The sequence below is a fragment of the Schistocerca gregaria genome, chromosome 9 (genome assembly GCF_023897955.1).
Source record: "Schistocerca gregaria isolate iqSchGreg1 chromosome 9, iqSchGreg1.2, whole genome shotgun sequence".
NCBI classification, from domain to species: domain Eukaryota; kingdom Metazoa; phylum Arthropoda; class Insecta; order Orthoptera; family Acrididae; genus Schistocerca; species Schistocerca gregaria.
The window spans coordinates 196,666,371-196,689,672 of record NC_064928.1 but is presented as its reverse complement, the minus strand read 5'-3'; the positions used below and the strand labels follow the sequence as shown (position 1 = coordinate 196,689,672).

Below are 23,302 nucleotides of genomic sequence, written 5' to 3'. Positions count from 1 at the left end.
TGTAGCACTCACGATTCTGAGGAGAGAAGAGTATCGCCCAAGCTGCCTCCACTCATTTCCGATGAAGAAAGACACAGTGATAGCGGAAAGAGCTAGAAATTTCCGCAAAATGCTGGCCCAAGGTGTTGGAGATAGCAATGGGGTCCACGATGACATTGTACACTACTGTCAAGCTGGAAATTGGAGAATGGATTTTGGTCCCAGAGAGCTGTCACAGGTTGGTTCATATTAAAGAGCAAGGGGTGGAACTGTTAAAAGAGCTAGTGAATGAAATCCAGTTAGCTTTTCTACTATCCTGAAGAATGTAACGACACTCTGCATGCATCTGTTTATAATGAATGCAGTTTGCCACTGCACAACAATGGTTAAAAAAGCGGAGCACGTCTACGCGCGAATTGCATCATGACATGCCTCAGTCCACCAAGGGACTGGGACGTGGTGTGGTAAAGAGGAAGTGCGAGGAAAGGAACATTCTGCGGCAGTAAGGATAATGTTTGTGTGATATTCCACCTGGTCATCACAACTGGGAAATCATGTTCTCCGAATATCGCCAGGGAGGAGTAAAGCCACCAGTCACACTTAGTAAGCTGCCATTTGGGTGTGCACACAGGTGGCGTAGGAGTCAAAAAATGGATAGCATATGGGAAATGGTCACTCGAGTAGGTGTCACAAGAACCGGACCACTCAAGATGATGGGCAAGCTGGGCAGTGCAAAAGGATACATCCAAATGGGAATAGGTGTGCGAAGAGTCGGAAAGGAATGTGGGTACTTCAGTGTCAAGGCAGAAGAGGTTGAGTTGATTAAGAAGATCAGCCAAGAGGGCACCTTGCTGACAAGTTCTGGTAGAACCCCAAAGGGGATGATGTGCATTAAAGTCATTGAGTAGCAGAAATGGATGAGGTATGTATCCAATAAGCTGAAGGAAGTCTGCCCTCGTGACACTGAATGATGAAGGGATATAAACAGTACAAAGGGAAAACGTCAGGTGAGGAAGGAAAAGGCAAACTGCAACAGCATGGTCGGTAGTCAGGCACATGGGTTGACTGTGAACAAAAAAAATGGCTCTGAGCACTATAGGACTTAACTTCTGCAGTAATCAGTCCCCTAGAACTTAGAACTAATTAAACATAACTAACCTAAGGTCATCACACACATCCATGCCCGAGGCAGGATGACTATGAACATCATGAGCATCATGACACCTCCATGAGGTGGGATGCCAACCTCAGGGGGGGAAGGTCAAAATGAGCTGGGAGGAAAAGCGAAATCTGAAAGTGCTCGAGGACACAATTTTGTTTCCTGAAGGCAGAGTACAAGGGGATGCTGCGATAAATCCTCTTTGTAGAACCTAAGGCTACAAACGTTCCACTGGAGGAGAGTCATGAGGAGGAAGAAATGAAGGGGTGTCACCTCATCAGTTGCCGGGTGACAGATTGCGAAGACACGCTGCTACAAGTCACAAAAGCAGGAGGATCCTGCTCCATGGGGTCCACAGAAGTATCGGCTTGCTTGTGCTGTTGGTCTGTGGAGTCAAACACAGAAAAACTCTTGGTGGTGCGCACCAGCAACATGGAGGCAGGCCAGGCTGAGGCATCACATGGCAACACCATCAAAGAGGATCTTCGAGTTGGCGAAGGAGAAGACCGTTTGCCTTTGTTGGACTTCTCCGAGCCTTTCAGGTTAGCAGAGGAAGACTCAGGTGTTGTTTGGCTGAAGGGACGTAGGAAGTCTTCACAGGAGTACCCCTTCTGTCCTACCGGTTGTGCAGCTGGTGGCTTCGCTCCTTAAGGCGAGAGTTCGATGGCCTGTTGAACAGCTGGACGGAGGAGGGGGGGGGGGATGGTGATGTACCATGACACTGCACTGGGCAATTTCACAACCTCAAGAGCTGAATTTGAGGTCACATGTCTGTCTGTGTCCTTCATGGAGCAAGAGGTAGCAAGAACAGAACTTTAAGTGCCAGACGGGAGATTGCAGGGTTTGCAACAAGCCAATAACATGTGGGTGCCTGGGTAAGGCACTTTCTCCTTTACCTGGATCTTCTGGACAGCCCTCTCATCACGATACATGGGAAAATCCTGAGAGGAGGCAGCATGGCTGCCATTGCAGTTGATACAGTAGGGAGGAGGCGATGGACAATTGACCTCGTGCGCATCCCTACCACAGGTTACACATTTGGTTGGGTGTCAACAAGACATAATAGTGTGGTTGAAATGACGACACTGGTAGTAGTGTATCGGTTTCTGAATGTACTGTTGGACTGTGATAATTTATAGCCTGCTTCGATCTTGGGTGAAAGCACCAGTCTATCAAAGGTGACTAAAAATGTTTGGGTGCGAACTGAGGACGAATCTACCTTTTCCAGTACCCGATGAATGGCAATGACACCCTGATCAGAGACATATGATTTGATTTTGGTCTCAGTCAGGCCACTTAGCAGCCTGGTGTAAATAACACCACGGGAAGAATTCAGAGTTCTGTGGACCTCGGCAGTTCTATGGACGTCGACTAGAACAGAATGATTGTGGAGAAGTGAGGTGGGAAGTATTGTTGCGCTTGAGAATCAAAAGTAGTCTCCAAAAGCAAAGTGCCATTCTGTAAACGAGAGCAGGATTTCTCAGGGCCGACAATGGCATCAACATCTTTCTGAATAATAAACAGATTTACCATTACGAATGACTGACCAGCTTCAGTATGTAAAACCACCAGAAACTGTGGTAAGCTGGAAGGGTCTTTGAATCATTAGCCTCATTCTGTTTACACTTTGTAGACGGTGATTGTGAAGATGCTTGGCTCATCGCGAGAAAATCTCCTACAATTGCCAGCCTCTCTGATGGTGCACTCCTTCCAACAGTGGGCACCTTCCACAAAGGGGCGCATCCACCTTAGGTGATTATTCACACCTCAGGTCATACCTCCTGGACACCTGACAGAGGGACGAATCGTCAGTTTGGGAAGGTAGCAGCTCAGGCAATCACCCATCCCTGGGCCTGGCCTACGCCAGGGTGTAGGTGCGAACCCTACCTGTTGACCCAGGGCTGGGAGTTACACATTACCCAGTCACCTGTTACAAATCAGACGCTTGAGCTGGCTGTCAGGAGCACACAGGAAGGAAGAAGAAAAAGAGGAACCTCAAACGCCGAAGTAGTGGAATGAGAGAAGGGAAACAAAGGAAGGAAAAGGAAAAAAAAAAGACAGTGATAAAACTGTTCATATGTCAGCAACAGACAATGCAGAACATTCCAATAACACCCCAGACTAGGGAGAGGAAAAGGAGTAGCAAGGGGATTGACATGCAACACGGAAGGGAAAAGGTGCTGCAAAGGCTGGGGTCCCGTGGTAGCCAAGCACGAACCTGCCAAAGAGTGGTGAGTCCCCTAGGGGGTATTAAGGCTGTAAGAGGTCAATATAGTCCACACAAAAGGGTAGCAAAAATGCTCGGTGAACTTTTAAGGGTATCCTCAGAAAAAAGGCGATGCAGTTCTTGTGAATCCCTATTGGATACATGGAGAGAAATTGTTTTATGCTGCCACCTTGGTGATAATGAAATGTGTCATAAAAATATAATAGAGAACATAATTAGTCAATTAGTTAATAGTCAAATATGGTATGTCATTTTCTCCAGAGTAAGATAAGAGAGATTAGGGTATATACAGTCAGTCTTTTATCCCCCTCGCTCATGTATCTGAAAAGAATAGATAAGATGAATAATAATACTGGTACAATGTACCCTTTACCACACGCCATACAGTGGCTTGCGAAAAGAGTCTCTCTCTCTCTCTCTCAAACAAAGATTCCAAGGCTTACCAAGTGGGAAAGAGCCGGTAGACAGGCACAATAAAATAACACACAAACACACACACAAAATTTCTAGCTTTCGCAACCAACGGTTGCTTCTTCAGGAAAGAGGGAAGGAGAGGGAAAGACAAAAGGACGTGGGTTTTAAGGGAGAGGGAAGGAGTCATTCCAATCCCGGGAGCGGAAAGACTTACCTTACGGGGAAAAAAGGATAGGTATATACTCGCACGCCCACACACACACACACACACACACACACACACACACACACACACACACACACATACATCCATCCGCACATACACAGACACAAGCAGACATATTTAAAGGCATATTTTGTCAACAACAGATGGCGCTGCGGTCTGGGAAACTCTATAATACGATATTTTCGACATATCCACCATGCGTAGCAATAATATGGCATAGTCTCTGAATGAAATTACCCGAAACCTTTGACAACGTGTCTGGCGGAATGGCTTCACATGCAGATGAGATATACTGCTTCAGCTGTTCAATTGTTTCTGGATTTTGGCGGTACACCTGGTCTTTCAAGTGTCCCCACAGAAAGAAGTCACAGGGGTTCATGTCTGGCGAATAGGGAGGCCAATCCACACCGCCTCCTGTATGTTTCGGATAGCCCAAAGCAATCACACGATCATCGAAATATTCATTCAGGAAATTAAAGACGTCGGCCGTGTGATGTGGCCGGGCACCATCTTGCATAAACCACGAGGTGTTCGCAGTGTCGTCTAAGGCAGTTTGTACTGCCACAAATTCACGAAGAATGTCCAGATAGCGTGATGCAGTAATCGTTTCGGATCTGAAAAATGGGCCAATGATTCCTTTGGACGAAATGGCGACCCAGACCAGTACTTTTTGAGGATGAAGGGACAATGGGACTGCAACATGGGGCTTTTTGGTTCCCCATATGCGCCAGTTCTGTTTATGGACGAAGCCGTCCAGGTAAAAATAAGCTTCGTCAGTAAACCAAATGCTGCCCACATGCATACCACCGTCATCAATCCTGTGCACTATATCGTTAGCGAATGTCTCTCGTGCAGCAATGGTAGCGGCGCCGAGGGGTTGCCGCATTTGAATTTTGTATGGATCAATGTGGAGGCTGGCCGTGTGGCGTCGCCCGCTCTGCCTGTGAGTGGACATGTGGCTGCTCCTTCAGCAAGGTCCGAGCAGGCACACGGGGGGAGGGGTTTATTAGTTATTGGGAGCTCCAACATTAGGCAGGTGATGGAGCCCCTTAGGGATATAGCGGAAAGGTCGGGGAAGAAGGCCAGTGTTCACTCTGTCTGCTTGCCAGTGGGTCTCATACGAGATGTGGAGGAGGCCCTATCGACGGCGATAGAGAGCACTGGGTGCACCCGACTGCAAATTGTTGCTCATGTCGGCACTAATGACTCCTGCCGTCTGGGTTCAGAGGTCATCCTCAGTTCGTACAGGCGGTTGGTGGAGTTGGTGAAGGCGGAAAGCCTCGCTCGTGGGGTGGAATCAAAGCTAACTATTTGTAGTATCATTCCCAGAACCGATCGCGGTCCTCTGGTTTGGAGCCGGGTGGAAGGCTTAAACCAGAGGCTCAGATGATTCTGTGGAGAGCTAGGGTGCAAATTTCTCACCCTCCGCTATCTGGTGGAGAAACGTATGGTCCCCCTGAATAGGTCAGGCATGCACTACACGCCGGAAGCGGCTACGAGGGTAGCGGAGTACGTGTGGAGTGCACATGGGGTTTTTTTAGGTTAGAGAATTCCCTCCCTAGGCCCGACAAGACGCCTCCTGAGACGCGGCAAGGCAGGAGTAGGCAAAATGGAACAAGGAATAAGAATATTAATGCGCTAATAGTAAACTGCAGGAGTGTCTATAGAAAGGTCCCAGAACTGCTCTCATTAATGAACGGTCACAACGCTCATATAGTACTAGGGACAGAAAGTTGGCTGAAACCACATGTAAACAGTAATGAAATCCTAAACTCAGATTGGAATGTATACCGCAGAGACAGGCTGGACAGTGAAGGGGGAGGAGTGTTTATAGCGATAAGAAGTGCAATAGTATCGAAGGAAACTGACGGAGATTCGAATTGTGAAATGATTTGGGTGAAGGTCACGGTTAAAGCAGGATCAGACATCGTAATTGGATGTCTCTATAGGCATCTGGGCTCAGAGAATATGCATTTGGAAAATATTTCGAGTAGATTTCCCCACCATGTTATAGTTCTGGGTGGAGATTTTAATTTGGCGGATATAGACTGGGAGATTCAAATGTTCATAACGGGTGGCAGGGACAAAGAATCCAGTGAAATATTTTTAAGTGCTTTATCTGAAAATTACCTTGAGCAGTTAAACAGAGAACCGACTCGTGGCGATAACATATTAGACCTTCTGGTGACAAACAGACCCGAACTATTTGAATCAGTTAATGCAGAACAGGGAATCAGCGACCATAAAGCGGTTACTGCATCGACGATTTCAGCCGTAAATAGAAATATTAAAAAAGGTAGGAAGATTTTTCTGTTTAGCAAAAGTGACAAAAAGCAGATTTCAGAGTACTTGATGGCTCAACACAAAAGTTTTGTCTCAAGTACAGATAGTGTTGAGGATCAGTGGACAAAGTTCAAAACCATCGTACAATATGTGTTAGTTGAGTATGTGCCAAGCAAGATCGTAAGAGATGGAAAAGAGCCACCATGGTACAACAACTGAGTTAGAAAACTGCTGCGGAAGCAAAGGGAACTTCACAGCAAACATAAATGTAGCCAAAGCCTTGCACACAAACAAAAATTACGCGAAGCGAAATGTAGTGTGAGGAGGGCTATGCGAGAGGCTTTCAACGAATTCGAAAGTAAAGTCCTATGTACTGACTTGGCAGAAAATCCTAAGAAATTTTGGTCCTATGTCAAAGCGGTAGGTGGATCAAAACAAAATGTCCAGACACTCTGTGACCTAAATGGTACTGAAACAGAGGATGACAGACTAAAGGCCGAAATACTAAATGTCTTCTTCCAAAGCTGTTTCACAGAGGAAGACTGCACTGTGCTTCCTTCTCTAGATTGTCGCACAGTTGACAAAATGGTAGATATCGAAATAGACGACAGAGGGATAGAGAAACAATTAAAATCGCTCAAAAGAGGAAAGGCCGCTGGTCCTGATGGGATACCAGTTCGATTTTACACAGAGTACGCGAAGGAACTTGACCCCCTTCTTGCAGCGGTGTACCGTAGGTCTCTAGAAGAGCGAAGCGTTCCAAAGGATTGGAAAAGGGCACAGGTCATTCCCGTTTTCAAGAAGGGACGTCGAATAGATGTGCAGAACTATAGACCTATATCTCTAATGTCGATCAGTTGTAGAATTTTGGAACACGTACTATGTTCGAGTATAATGTCTTTTCTGGAGACTAGAAATCTACTCTGTAGGAATCAGCATGGGTTTCGAAAAAGACGGTCGTGTGAAATCCAGCTCGCGCTATTTGTCCATGAGACTCAGAGGGCCTTAGACACGGGTTCCCAAGTAGATGCCGTGTTTCTTGACTTCCGCAAGGCGTTTGACACAGTTCCCCACAGTCGTTTAATGAACAAAGTAAGAGCATATGGACTATCAGATCAATTGTGTGATTGGATTGAGGAGTTCCTAGATAACAGAACGCAGCATGTTATTCTCAATGGAGAGAAGTCTTCCGAAGTAAGAGTGATTTCAGGTGTGTCGCAGGGGAGTATCATAGGACCGTTGCTATTCACAATATACATAAATGACCTGGTGGATGACATCGGAAGTTCACTGAGGCTTTTTGCAGATGATTCTGTGGTGTATCGAGAGGTTGCAACAATGGAAAATTGTACTGAAATGCAGGAGGATATGCAGCGAATTGACGCATGGTGCACGGAATGGCAATTGAATCTCAATGTAAACAAGTGTAATGTGATGCGAATACATAGAAATATAGGTCCCTTATCATTTAGCTACAAAATAGCAGGCCAGCAACTGGACGCAGTAAATTCCATAAATTATCTGGGAGTACGCATTAGGAGTGATTTAAAATAGAATGATCATATAAAGTTGATCGTCGGTAAAGCAGATGCCAGACTGAGATTCATTGGAAAAATCCTAAGGAAATGCAATCCGACAACAAAGGAAGTAGGTTACAGTACGCTTGTTCACCGACTGCTTGAATACTGCTCAGCAGTGTGGGATCCGCACCAGATAGGATAGAGAAGAGAGAGAGAAGATCCAACGGAGAGCAGCACGCTTCGTTACAGGATCATTTAATAATCGCGAAAGCGTTACGGAGATGATAGATAAACTCCAGTGGAAGACTCTGCAGGAGAGACGCTCAGTAGCTCGGTACGGGCTTTTGTTAAAGCTCCGAGAACATACCTTCACCGAAGAGTCAAGCAGTATATTGTTCCCTCCTACGTATATCTCGCGAAGAGACCATGAGGATAAAATCAGAGAGATTAGAGCCCACACAGAAGCATACTGACAATCCTTCTTTCCACGTACAATACGAGACTAGAATAGAAGGGAGAACCGATAGAGGTACTCAGGGTACCCTCCGCCACACACCGTCAGGTGGCTTGCGGAGTATGGATGTAGATGTAGATAGAGGTGTAAACTCTGGCGCATGAGACGATATGTGGACGTTGGCGTCATTTGGACCGCAGCTGCAACACGGCGAACGGAAACCCGAGGGCGCTGTTGGATCACCTGCTGCACTAGCTGCGCGTTGCCCTCTGTGGTTGCCACACGCGGTCGCCCTATGTTTCCAGCACGTTCCCAGTCCGTTGAAATTTTTCATACACATCCTTTATTGTATCGCTTACCGGTCCTTTGGTTACATTAAACCTCCGTTGAGAACTTCGTCTTGTTGCAACAACACTGTGTTCTAGGCGGTGGAATTCCAACACCAGAAAAATCCTCTGGTCTAAGGAATAATCCATGTTGTCCACAGCACACTTGCACGTTGTGAACAGCACCCGCTTACAGCAGAAAGACGACGTACAGAATAGCGCACCCACAGACTGGGTTGTCTTCTATATCTTTCACATCACTTGCAGCGCCATCTGTTGTTGAAAATTGTAACTACTGTAATTTCAAAAGTTTGTCCGCCTGAAAATGTACTGTTGTCCCAAGCATATTGCAACAAACGGTGTATTTCTATCACTGCTTGTTTAGTTTTTATTGCATATATATATATATATATATATATATATATATATATATATATATATATATATATATATATAGCCAGCTTCACATATCCGTCCACATCGAACCCACCAACAAGCAACAGTACCTCCATTATGACAGCTGTCACCCATTCCATATCAAACGGTCCCTTCCCTACAGCCTAGGCCTTCGTGGCAAACGAATCTGCTCCAGTCCTGAATCCCTGAACCATTACACCAACAACCTGAAAACAGCTTTCGCATCCCGCAACTACCCTACCGACCTGGTACAAAGGCAAATAACGAGAGCCACTTCCTCATCCCCTCAAACCCAGAACCTCTCACAGAAGAACCCCAAAAGTGCCCCACTTGTGACAGGATACTTCCCGGGACTGGATCAGACTCTGAATGTGGCTCTCCAGCAGGGATACGACTTCCTAAAATCCTGCCCCGAAATGAGATCCATCCTTCATGAAATCCTCCCCACTCCACCAAGAGTGTCTTTCCGCCGTCCACCTAACCATCATAACCTCTTGGTTCATCCCTATGAAATCCCCAAACCACCTTCCCTACCCTCTGGCTCCTACCCTTGTAACTGCCCCCCGGTGTAAAACCTGCCCTATGCACCCTCCCACCACCACCTACTCCAGTCCTGTAACACGGAAGGTGTACACGATCAAAGGCAGAGCCACGTGTGAAAGCACCCATGTGATTTACCAACTGACCTGCCTACACTGTGACACTTTCTATGTAGGAATGACCAGCAACAAACTGTCCATTCGCATGAATGGACACAGGCAGACAGTGTTTGTTGGTAATGAGGATCACCCTGTGGCTAAACATGCCTTGGTGCATGGTCAGCACATCTTGGCACAGTGTTACACCGTCCGGGTTATGTGCATACTTCCCACCAACACCAACCTATCCGAACTCCGGAGATGGGAACTTGTCCTTCAATATATCCTCTCTTCTCGTTATCCACCAGGCCTCACTCTCCGCTAATTTCAAGTTGCCGCCACTCATACCTCACCTGTCATTCTACATCATCTTTGCCTCTGCACTTCCGCCTCGACTGACATCTCTGCCCAAACTCTTTGCCTTTAAATATGTCTGCTTGTGTCTGTATATGTATGTATGGATGTGTGTGTGTGTGTGTGTGTGTGTGTGTGTGTGTGTGTGTGTGTGTGTGTGTGTGTGCGCGCGCGCGCGCGAGTATATACCTATCCTTTTTTCCCCCTAAGGTAAGTCTTTCTGCTCCCGGGATTGGAATGACTCCTTACCCTCTCTCTTAAAACCCACATCCTTTCATCTTTCCTGACAAAGCAGCCGCCGGTTGCGAAAGCTCGAAATTTTGTGTGTGTGTGTGTGTGTTAATTTGTGTACTTACTTTATTTATGATGTTAGGAAGAAGTGTGAAGATACAGATATTATGAAGACAATGTAAATTTGTGTTAATTTCAAGTTTTATGTTAGGAATCTGAAATAGTTTTCTTATGGTAAAGCCCAGTAGCATCTTGGAAAATATCAGTTAGTTGTAAAAATAAAGTAGTACAAAGAGGCAAGTATTCAGCCAACCAGCCAAGAGCAATTGCTGACATTCATAGTAAGAATTTGTAAGATTTCTATTTTTACAAGCAAATTGTTACATAGCCATTAATAGGATAAAATGACAAATTGCTGCAGCATGGCTGTGACAAAATAGTGCACAGCAATTGTTAACAGCCTTTTCTGAAGTAGACAGATCACGAAAAGTGGAAGGAAATTATTTGAGGTGAACTTATTCAATTAGACTCGCAAAAACCTAAAAAAAAATCCAATAAAAACAATAAGGTGGATTTTTCATTTTTTAAAAACATTAAATGCCCACTCTAAAGCAACATCTTGACTGATTTCTCAGCTGCCATCATTTTAACAGGAACAAATTTTTAAATGAGAGTAATGTCATACCTTAGTGGCACCATCTAGCAGAAATTTGTGATAAAAAGGGTGACATTTGCCCCAAGAATTACACCTGTTTATGTCTGAAACTCAGCACGTTAAGCATCCCCAAGGCTAGGCTAAGCTGTGGCCTGCCTTACCTGGGAAGAATCTTCAGCAGGCTGCGAACGCTCTTCCAGTCAATGCGTGTGCCATTCAGCACCAGGTTCCGAAGAAAGCGGAAAGAATTGTTGTTGTCCAGGAACATGAGGTCCTCTCGGAGGTCGTTGAAACTCAAGTTGACAAATCTGATGCGTGGCATCTGGCGCAGTATGCCGAAGATCTGAAATCAGCGTGAGAATGGCTGTAGCAAAGTGAAACATCGAAGCCTTGACATGAGGCTAACAGCAAGAATTATATTGACGTGAGAACTGCCAGATTCTTAGCCAGGTGACTGATCAGCTGTGTAAAACAACATCCTCTCTCAGTTAACTTGTTTGCCACCTGGTAATCCTGAAAGACAAAAAGGGTCATTCCATGTCAATTCAACCAATTTGAGAAAATGTTCCAGCTGATAGTCTCAGATTTGGCTGAAATGTACCACACCAATGCTATTAAGTGTGGAACACTCATGTACAAAGTTTTAAGTTCCCCTGACAATTAGTTCCAGAATTATGGCTTGTGAAAGAAGGTGGCATGACCTGGAAATTGCAACCCGGTGAAATTTTTACAACCGAGTGACATCCACTTAGAGAACACACTCGATGAATCAAAACACCAACAACATATTCCTGAGGGACTGAGGGAAAATAAAAAATTCCAAAAGGTGATTAAAAAGATGTACTATGTTAAAAGGTACATATTGTAGGATTGTAGGTGCCCTCTATGCCAAATGATGTAATTCACTCAAAAAGGTTTTTTTTTTTTTTTGTGGTGAGCTTAATGTGGCCTAAACACACACAGAACTCCTTTTGCCCATGTCAGTCAAAAATTACCTGAAAAAGATGGATTTTCCAAGTGTGGTAGCACAAAAGGGACAAGTGATATCCAAGCCAAATTTCAAACACTGCATATTATTGCAAGGCATTTGTGTACAATAAAAGTTGACAGATGTATTTGGTTACGTTTCTTTTAACACGATTTAGCAAGTAATAGTGATGATGCAGACAGCTTGTTTCAGATAAAGCTGCAGCAATTGTTGGGAACCATTAGGCAACAGAAAGTTAAACAATGGTAGTTTTCAGGGACACAATGAGTCATTGTTAGGCAGGAACAACAAAGGAAACCTGCAACAATTACAGGTACTCATGTTTTTAAGATTCCAGTTCAGACTGGTCAGTACTGTAGTGGAAAGTCAGTAAGGAGGCAGAAGAGTGTACTAGTGGTGCTTTTGTTCAAACATGTTGCAGTATTGGTAGAGCACAAGCATCTGAATGTCATAAAACAACATATGGAACAAAATGTTGCATTAGCTTTGTACTGTATGATCTAGATGAATCGGAGCAAGATTTGTTGCTATGGAGATCCAGGATACACTCTGTGGGCACAAGAAGTACAGTTCCAGGAAACTTTAGTGTTTGTTATAATCATATGAAAGTGTTTCTGGATAAGTATTCTTTCCTACAAAGAAGTTGTTTTGATCCATTTCAGATTCATAAGAAGACAGGGAAGTGTAGCCTCAGAGAAATTGATATAAAATCAGGATTGAAAGCGAATCAGTGCATGGGACTTAACATGAAACCAGGGCAAAAGTTATGTTCCAGGTGTGTTACACTGCTAAAAAATGAAGAATATTCTGATAATTTACATGACAGTGATGAAGAGTATCAGCCACCTACAACCACAGCGGATGAGGAATTAAATACTTCGGTGACTGCTCTTGGTTTGTCTCCCATGAAGACACACGAAGTTGTGGAAAAGACAGGCCCAACTATGGTAGAAAAAAAACTACAAGAAGCTCAAATGGAATTAAAACACAAAATAGCTGACACACTAATGGTGGAAGAGGAAGAACTATCTGCTACAAAGAAACAAAAATCATGCCAGAAATGCCCTGATTTTGACAAAATTGTGCATGATTTGAAAGAAAAATGTGCCATATCCACATTCCAGAAAAAAAGTAGCTATTCTTATCCTTGCACCTTCCAGTTGGTCCATTGACTACATTGCAAAGGAATTCAATGCTTGTACGTGTATGGTAAAGCAAGTTAGGAAAATAAAAGCAATCCAAGGAGTGCTTCCACAGCTTCAGGGTAAGCAAATGAGTTCAGAAATAAAGGTGCTAGTGTCGGAGTTTTATGAAAATAATGACTACAGCCGGATAATGCCTGGAAAAAATGACTATGGGAAATGTACGTGTACAGATGCAAAAAAAGACTGTTGCTATGCAACATATCAGAACTATATGTAGAATTCAAGGAAAGTACCCCAATACCAAAGTAGGTTTATCATCTATTTTCAATCTTCGGCCAAAATGGGTTGTGCCTGTAAGTGCAAGGGGCACACACAATGTTTGTGTATGTGAGACCCATCAAAATGCTAAGCTGATGTTTGTTGCTATAAAGGATTCCCATCTGGATTACAAAGGTGCAATGAAGCTGCTAGTGTGTGACATCAGTTCCTACCAGTGCATGATACACATGTGTGAAAAGTGTCCTGGTAAGGCAAATCTTGCAGAACACATGAATAATAAAGTGTATGGGGAACTCCTTATGGATGATGGTGAACTTGTTTCTTATAAACAATGGACACACATGGATCACCCAAGTCTTGAAACAAAGGAAAGGGCAGTGGAAGATTTTTTTGAAATGTGTTGTCAAAAAATGGACAAACTGACCACACACAGCTTCACAGCACAATCGGCTTATCTCCAGTTTTGTAAGGATGATTTGAAACAAGATGAAATTATAGTAATACTAGACTTTTCTGAAAATTATGCATTTATAGTTCAAGATGCCATCCAAGGATATCATTGGGACAACAGTCAAGCAACTCTCCAGCCATTTGCGATTTACTATAGAGGTGAATCAGGTGACGTGTCTATCATGAACCTGTGCGTTTTAGTGACTGTTTAATTCATGATGCCATTGCAGTTCATGCCCACATTCGCACTGCCATGGCATATTTGAAAAACAAGCTGCCTCACATACATTTTGCGAAATACTTCAGTGATGGGGCAGCTAGTTAGTACAAAAACTGTAAAAATCTCAAAAATTTATGCATGCATCACCATGATTTTCAGATTAATGCAGAATTGAATTTTTTTGCAGCAAGTCATGGTAAAAATGCATGTGATGGTATTGGTGCTACCATTAAGTGCATGACATCATGGGCTAGTCTGCAGCCCGCTACAGAAGGTCACATTCTAACACCTCTTCAATTATTTACCTGGGTACAGAAAAATATCTCTGGCGTACAATCATTCTATGTTTCGAAAGATGAGGCGAAATCAGTCAAAGAGTTGCTAAAAAGCAGACTAGCACAGAAGGTGATGTATTTGTGAACTTCATGGCACCAGCAGGACCAGCAAGATCATTTCATTGGTCACATTTGGCAGACAGGTGTTGGATTCCTTTTGGACATATTCTTATGACAGTTCCAGTTCCTACCACAGTGTCAGGAAGACAGTACAATTCGCCACTCAATGTACAGAGTACAGTAGCTAAAATGTGGGAGAACTGTTCGAAGCACATTTGACTGGTTTTTAGCAGTTAAGGCGCAGTAAACATTAATGATAGGTTGTGTTAATCTGTCTATGTTGCTGCTTAGTGATCAAACAGTTGTGGGAGAGGATAAGAAGGGGCAGAACAGTTTACAATGTGTTTTTACAAAATTGTGTTGTAGAACAATGGCCACATCACCAAATACATCTGTCAACTTCCATTGTACACAAATGTCTTGCAATAACATTCTGAAATTTTGAGATACATATCATTATGGTCTACTTATGCAGTGTGTGGGATTTGGCTTGGATACCACTTGTCCCTTTTGTGCTACCACACTTCGAAAATCCATGTTTTTTCAGGTAATTTTTCAAATTTTTGTATTTTCACGTGTATGTAACTCAGTTTTTGTGTCTGATATGGGCATGATGAGTTCTGTGTGTGTTTAGGCCACATTACACTTAACATAAAAAAATTTATACCCTTTTATAGTGAATTATAGTTGTCATAGAGGGCTCCTACAATATGTACCTTTTAACATACATTTTTTAAATCACATTTTAGAATTTTTTTATTTTCCCTCAGAAATATGTTGTTGGTGTTTTGATTCATAGAGTGTGTTCTCTAAGTGGATGTTACTGGGTTGTAAAAATTTCATTGGACTATGTGGAATAGTTCCAAAGTTATAAAGACCTAAAGTTGGGTCTGCAGATAGATTCCCAGATGCAGGTTGCAATTTCCGGGCCACGTCGCCTTCTTTCACAAGTCATAATTCTGGAACTAACTGGTAGGGGAATCTAATACCTTGTACATGAGTGTTCCACACATGGTAGAATTAGTGTACTGAATTTCAGTCAAATCTGAGACTATGAGCTGGAGTCCCTGGTTGAACTGACATGGAATGACCCAAAAGTGGACTACACAGGACTTAACTGACAAGTGAGGAAACCTCACTCAAGAAGGCAAACAAGACTCAAGTCACATGAACATCAAAAACAACTTTCAATGTATATTGTCCACATCGTTTAAGGTTCACTAAGGATGTGGAGTCATTTAGTATACCTACTGTCCAATCCCTATAAAAACTGTTTCATTACTCAACGGAACCTTTGGATCATGTCTGTGACAAGAGGATGAACTTTATTCTGACTTCCAGCTTTCTGTTGGTACTATGACTTGCCTGTGAGTATCAGTCTTTTAATAAAGTACATATACTTTTGTGCATCCATACCTCAGATTGTTACTAACAGTAACACTGTCCACAAGATGATTTTGCTGGCATTTTGGCCTAGTATATTCCATTTTAACTATGTGTGGCACTGTTAACCTGATTTGGAGTGCATATTTGGACACTACTACTATGGCTGAATTATAATGGTGCATTTTAAAAAACAGAACTGAAGATGGTCATCACTGACAGAAACCAGTAGTCCGAGGAAAAATAAAAATCCTGATAATACATGGAAATATAATTAATTTGTTCTAAAAAGCAAAGTTCTTGTTTTCTGCTTCTGTGTTTAGTACTTTCTGTGGTAGGGACTACATTCCAGGACAATACTTCTGTATTTTAACAACCAATACCAATGTAACTATAACCAATAAAACTTGTTTTTACTCTTCTCTCATAACACACAATATCAAAATACTCTTCATATGAACTCTGCCTGTCTAGGGAAATAAATAAAAACAAATAAAGAAAATTAGTTAAAAGCTCACCTGTCTAGCTATGTCTTCTATAAATTATCCACTTATACGCATACTGCATTATCAAATTCCAACTAGCACTATAGGAAACAATTTGCAAGATAAACACACTTCCATTATCACTAAGAAATTGGTAGCTCTGTTTTTAATGTAATGGTATTCTTCTAATTTTTAGTTATCAACATAAGCTACAAGAAATTTTACTGCAGCTGTCTCTCTGTGGTAATGTATATTTTCATTTGTCACAGATCCCTGCGGATTCCTTTTAGTGACAGGGTCTAAGGAACATAACATGTAATAAAAACAGTTGCTTAGCACAAGTAAAGTAAACTACTCCAACACTGCAAAGCTTAATTCCATTACTTTGACAAAGGTTTTAACTCAATACAGAGAGACACAACACACAAGAGGAAGAGAATAATAAAAGAGATAAGTACGCACGACTGAGGTTAGATAAGTGCTAGTTTTTCCATGGAACTCTGATATTCTGATTGGTACCAAGAAATCGGTTGAGAATTAATGAGGTGTCACTTACACACAGAGGTTTCTACAAGTAAATGATTCCTAACCCAGAACATCGACTCAACAGCAATGACTATCTTCGCAGTAACTCTGTGTTAAATGAAAATACTAACACATTTCTAAGTGAATAGTACAAACTGAAATTAATTTACCACCTAACCAGCACAACATATGGCATATGCAAGAAACAGTGCTACCAGAGTGCAAAATTTCCGAGAATACTGAATACTGTTTACTAAAACGTTTGCAGTTCAGTCCCAAAATTGAAAAAAAATGTAAGTCTTAACTTGAAGTTGTGTTTTAGCACACAATCATTATTTGTTCTGTATAACTGTGTTTCAAATCACAGACTTGAAATATCCCATAACATTGTTCAAACAAGCAAAAGTGATTCCAAGAGAGATGAATATGATTGCACAATCGATAATTGAATGACTTATTTCTATGAATGAATTCCAAGCTTTTACCAAACTTCTCAACAGTAGGAAGCTCTTAGAAGTGAACTCCAATTTAGCTCCTTGCCAAAATCCAATAAAAGTTGCTTGACTTGCCGAAATAATGTGTATCATAGTTTTTGAAGCTGCTTGTATTTCACTAATGTCACAATCAATAGCATGTGGGAGAGTTCACAATGTGATGTCTATAAGAGCTGCTCGAGAGAAAGCCACTTTTGAGTTCGTTAACGAATTTACTGCTGAGTCAAAGACAAAGAATGTCTTCATGGCATTTGCAGTTGAAATCATTTATGGCTATTACACACAGCAATAGTTACATGTGGTTCCAAGTTCTGATTTTTCAACGAGCTGGTAATACTTTAGTTAATTTTGTTCTTTTTTATAATGTTAGAGACTCTGTATCATTATTTGTACTGTTTTCCTTGTATATTTCTAATACAAGCTATCAATATTAATTTTTATATTGAAATGTGGTGTGTTGTTATACAAGGTCAGTTTTCCAGAAGCACAGTCTAATATTATGTCATTAATGAGATTGACTTAATACCAGAAAACAGGAAGTAAGTGTTCATCTTAACAGTTATTGCCACAAGAATAATACTATTCCCAATTATTAATATGCTTTATAAATTATGTTTAGTGCTACAATTTAGAGCATGCCATTTACTAACATCATATTAACGAAGAAATATATTACAAATATATAAAATTACATTCAAGAAGTTATCTATTATGTAGGAGAAATAGTCAAACAAACAACTTTCAGATATGAACAGTTTCTGGAGGAAGGAAAATTTTTATTTATGTGATATAGCTCTTAGGTGATTTTTTGAAAGATTTTAGATGCAAGATATATTAAAAAATGTGTACCCATTACAAAACATACTTTGCACACTTGGCTTCATTTTATGGACTAAAACAACAAATAAAGAAATATTCTCCATTAGTTTTACATGGTAAACCAAACAAGAATTTATAGTTTGAAGTTTTTACAAGTCCGAAAATTTATCAGTCCCTCTATTATTTCTTGAATGCAAAAAATTCACATAAAACAGCAACAAGAAATAAGCCAAGATCGGCCCTGTGGAATGTTCCACGTTAATGGCTACAGTGTGATATGCCCCCCCCCCCCCCCCCACTCTGTGTCTTCCTCAGATAATGGCTGTGGTGACAGATGGATCTGAAGAGTAGCCTGAGGTCTAGGTTAAATCTGCAGGGGATACTTTGATTTTGAGCTGGAGAAGCCAATGAAAGTGAATGTCAGATAAATGTTGTGATTGACCTGCAGCATAGCCTAATGTTTACATACATGCCATATTTAAAGCAATCTCGCCATCAAAATTAAAACTGCAAACTCGGCACACATATGTAGCAACTTATCACTTAGGCAAAGAAATTGATCAGAATTATATGTGGGTAAACACATGTACATTCTGGAAACGACTGTTTCTGTAATTGATAAATTTGTTGTCAATAATACACTATAATACACTATACTATAAGGAAAAGTGATCTGTGCTTCCCTCTAGTGAACCTAACAGATAGGAGTGCAATACTCGGCTATAAAACTCGCTCCACTCATGCTGTAGTGTACAGTAAGGTGTCAAAGTTGAGTGACTGTAGGAAGATAGAAGACGACCAGACAAAAATTTCTAATTGGAAAAATTTAAGTTAATGTGGATGAGTAGGAAGAACAGGACTGCAAGGTTCGGATACAGTATTATTAGTGTCCTGCTTTACATCGTCAAGTCATTTAAATATCTAGGTGTAACACTGAAAAGCGACATGAAATGCAACGAGCATGTAAAAACTGTGGTATGGAAGGTGACTAGTCAATTCAGTTTACTGGGAGAATTTTAGAAAGGAGTGGTTCATTTGTAAAGGAGACCACACACAGGACTTTGGTGTGACCTATTCTTGAGTACTGCTCGAGTGTTTGGGAACCATACCAGGTCAGATTGGTTTTTGGCTGGCTGATTTCGGGGAGGGGACCAAACAGTGAGGTCATCGGTGCCATCGGATTAGGGAAGAATGGGGAAGGAGGTCAGCTGGGCCCTTTCAAAGGAACTATCCTGGAATTTTCCTGAAGCGACTCAGGGAAATCATAGGAAACGTAGAGGATGGGCAGATGTGGATTTGAACTGCCGGTCCTCCAAAATGTGAGTCCAGTGTGCTAACCACTGCGCCTCCTCCCTCAGCCCCGGTCGGATTGAAGGAGATGTTAAGCAATTCAGAGGTGGACTGCTAGATTTGTTATAGATAGGTTTGAACAACATAAGTGTTACGGAGATGCTTCAGGAACTCAAACGGGAATCCCTGGAGGGAAGGTGATGTTCTTTTCGAGAAACACTATTGAGAAAATTTAGCGAACTGGCATTTGAAGCTGACTGCATAACGATTCTACTGCCACCAACATACATTGCACGTAAGGACCATGGAGATAAGATACAAGAAATTAGGGCTCATATGGGGGCATATAAGCATTTTTCCCTAATGCTATTTGTCAGTGGACAGGAAAGGAAATGACTTAGTGATACAGGGTAGCCTCCGGCACCTGCCATATGACATGGCTTGAGGAGTATTTATGTAGATGTAGAACCTCATACACACAGAAAACATAGAAGACCTGTACATTTTACCAACTCAGTGTGTACAATTCAGTATGTAAACATACACAGAAACAATATGCAATAGTTGTATTAACAGAAACCTTCAATACTGCTTCACAAACTTAAAACCAGACTGTAATCTATCAACCTAACTAGACCACAACTAAAATTTGACATATTTCTTGGGTTTGCCAAATCAAATTGTCACCTTTCAAGCGACCAACATTCCAAAATATAATACAGATGCAAAAAGAAACATTATCGGTGTTCTGTCATCGCATGCCAGAAATATTGTTAATGAGATCAACCAAGCATCTTATGGGTAACATGCCAGCACTTAATTTATTTTTCCATTTGGCTTCATTGCTGGCATTTCATGATAAAGACAACAAGAACTAAAAATGTAAGGAGAAGATGATATATCATGTATTGATCTCATTCTTTTCTGTTTGTGTAAAATGTTCTTTCATCTCACCCACATACAGGGACACATTTAAGTTTCCAATAATCTGGGCTACAGATTGATACTGCACCCTTCAAAGAAATATTGACTAACATTTAGTTTAGCCTGAGGTCTTGATTATGTTGGAAGGTGGTAATCTGGTGGTGAGCTGATGTAGCCAACGAATATGAATATCTAATAGTTGTGGTGATAAATTACTCTATATAGTAGCCTAATATTTACATTCCCCCATCATATTTTAAGTACTAAAACTCAAAGGTAAATTGAGAAAACCTATATCACAACATGGGAAAGTCTCTGACAAAGAGGTTATTTTGATGTGTATAGTGTAGATATATTGTACATTAACTACACAAAGTGCAAAATGGGAGGGAGGTCTCTCTTATTCGATCAGACAGTTCCTGGCATGTACCATAACAATATCATTATGTATGAATAGGCTGTTGGAACACTTCAGTAAGCACAGAAGTAACACTGTTCATGTGGCAGATTCAAACGCGTTGCTACACAAAATCTTACACCACAAAAAAGGGCAAAATAAAAAAAAACTGTCATGTGCGGCACATCACACCTTGGCATATATATTACTAAACGAAAATAATAATCAGAATAGCAAAGAGCACGGAGTTTTTCACTTTCTGCGGGATAAGAATTACAGATAACAGCTTACCTCTCTCCATCTGGACAGCCTGTTTTGAGCCAAGTCTAACTCCTCTACACCATGACATTTGAGTCCAAGCTGGTCTTCATCTCCGGCTGATTCAATATCACAGTCGTTTAGCACCAACAGGGACGGGATACACCTTCTGGGTCCTTTCTTCGGAACGTAGATTGCTATGGGTACGTCCAGGTCCAAAGTGTCATCTTCCTCCTTCCCATACTTTTTGTCTAAGGCCTCTAGAAGCGATGGCATTTCATATGATCTGTAAGAGGAATGGCCAGGTTACGCTAACTGAGCACTAAACACTGAGAACACACACACAAACACACGCAAAGGGCCTGCAGTCAGCGTTTTCAGAGGTACACGGTATTACTGTTTAGATCCGCGATCTATTTCGGCGCAGCTCCGCCGTCCCTGGCGTTCATTTCGCAACTGTCGCTGTATCGCTCGCTCGCTTCTTTGTTTGCCCCTCCGCCACTTTCACTGCGCCGTTCGCCTGCTACCAGCTGATTACGACGTGTTGGACAAGCGTCTGCGTCACAGACAGAACGCCACCCACGCGGCGGAACACGGAACCAAAACAAAAGGTCTAAGTATTACTTGTTTTCTTTTGTTTTACAGCCTATTCGACAATTCAACATCAAATTTTATCCACACGCGCAGGCAGCACAAATCTTAAACGGTACGGAAAACTTGAACCCTCTGCCGTTACCACATCGCGAATATAGTGTTCTCTGAGATAATTTAATCGCTCTGTCAAAGAAGTACACAAAGAGCCTGATGTTTCTTGGAGAAAATATACTCACTTCGAGCAACAGCACTTCCCTCGTTATCGCATCAAATTGAGAGTAGTTATCCGCATTTCACAATAACACTTACATCTTATTTTCCTTCCGAAATGCGAAGAAACAAACAGTTGTCTGTTCCACATAAGAGAAATATGCTGAGCTTTGTTTATTTACGTCCGAACAGCTGTGTTAGTTCCTCGCTACTGGCACAGGTTTCGCCACTTGCACAAGGTCGCCTACTGATTTTTACGTTTTGCTTTGTGCCAAGTCAAGAACCAACATATGGTAACTTAAGCATTAAGGCCACTGCAATCTTCTATTTCATTTGATACTAGTTTCAAAATACATTCGGTATCTTCCATTTGTAATAGCTAATCATCACTGACAATTGCACTTTTTAACAGGTTTTTTTATTCAGAATGTGAGGAAATGTTTCCGACGACAAGAGCGGTTATGTTGGCTACACTGGTCTCTGCAGAGAGCAGACAAAGAAAGCGTAACACAGGTCTAGCATCCCAGTCATTGTGCAAGGGATGGTGTATTATTGACAGAATACTCGCATACATGCATATGTATATACATGCTCACATATTTTAGACGCGAAAGAAATAAAAACAACTGACCACCTTCGTATATTTCTCGTTAGAACTCAAGCTTTTCAGAATTATTCGAATTATGTCTTAAACTCGTTCCGATTGGGTGGCCGCTAACGATTTTTGGTGCGTCGGTAATAAGCCACTTGTGGAACCATTTTGCGGGCTGTAGCGAGAAAGTTCTGGAGGTTAGTGGCCGTAAGGCCTATGGAATAAGATTCGAATGTCAAATGCACTAACACACTTCAGCGAATAATGAAAAAATTTACATGTATGACTGACACGTTCAACTTCGCTCTTTAGTGGTTCGTAAACTACTTGTGACCATGTATTGTATTTCGGGTGGCTGGCACCCAGAATTCAGAGATGGTTGCTTGGCAATATAGGTCAGCTATAAGCAAATGTTGCGCCTTGCAGAACAGAAATAGAGTTGTCCTACATACATGGGCGCCCAAATTAAGAGCGGTCACCATTTCTTAAAACGAAGGAAAGTTGCAAGGACGTACGTATTTCATTAATACTGAGTGTGTTTTCATGTTACGTAGCATTTGTGTGGAGGTACGGTCTTTATTCTGAAAGGTAAATTTTGTTTTCCTTCAAGTACAGCCCCGTAGCAAAAATTCTTACGAACCGGCGATGGTATTCAGTTTCCTTATGCTTTTATACCAACGGTATCTTATTAATTTCAAGTGAGGTATTTTCACATCTTTTACCAGTAGCAACCTGCACAATCCCCGAGTGTGATGTTGAGAGAGACACACAATAACTTCCCGATAACTGTAACGAGTAGAATCCAAATTCTTTGCTTATTTATTGAAGGCAGAGAATGGAGAGGTACTCATAAATACAAAATTTTAGTTTCATATTAAAGTAGACGATGTTTCAAATTGTCTACAAAACGCAGTTTTTTATTTATTTATTATTATTATTTTTAAATCGACACAGCCAGACTGTCGTTGAAA

At 41.7% G+C, this 23,302-nt stretch overlaps 1 protein-coding gene across 4 annotated transcripts in view; it reads right to left on the bottom strand.

Moving 5' to 3' along the window:
* LOC126291640 (tubulin-specific chaperone cofactor E-like protein) overlaps positions 1-21,994 on the bottom strand; it is a 77,666-nt gene extending 55,672 nt beyond the window's left edge. For 2 of the 4 annotated variants that reach the window (XM_049985208.1, XM_049985210.1), the window contains exons 1-3: positions 21,333-21,807; positions 20,969-21,221; positions 11,045-11,226 (exon numbers count right to left, since the gene is read on the bottom strand). In XM_049985208.1, the coding sequence (XP_049841165.1) occupies positions 11,045-11,226; positions 20,969-21,211 (425 nt within the window). In that variant the 5' untranslated portion in view covers positions 21,212-21,221; positions 21,333-21,807. Of the gene's footprint in view, positions 1-11,044; positions 11,227-20,968; positions 21,222-21,332; positions 21,808-21,838 lie in introns of those variants that run through there. The other 2 variants (XM_049985211.1, XM_049985209.1) reach the window with 2 other exon arrangements.
* Between the last annotated feature and the right edge of the window lie 1,308 nt (positions 21,995-23,302).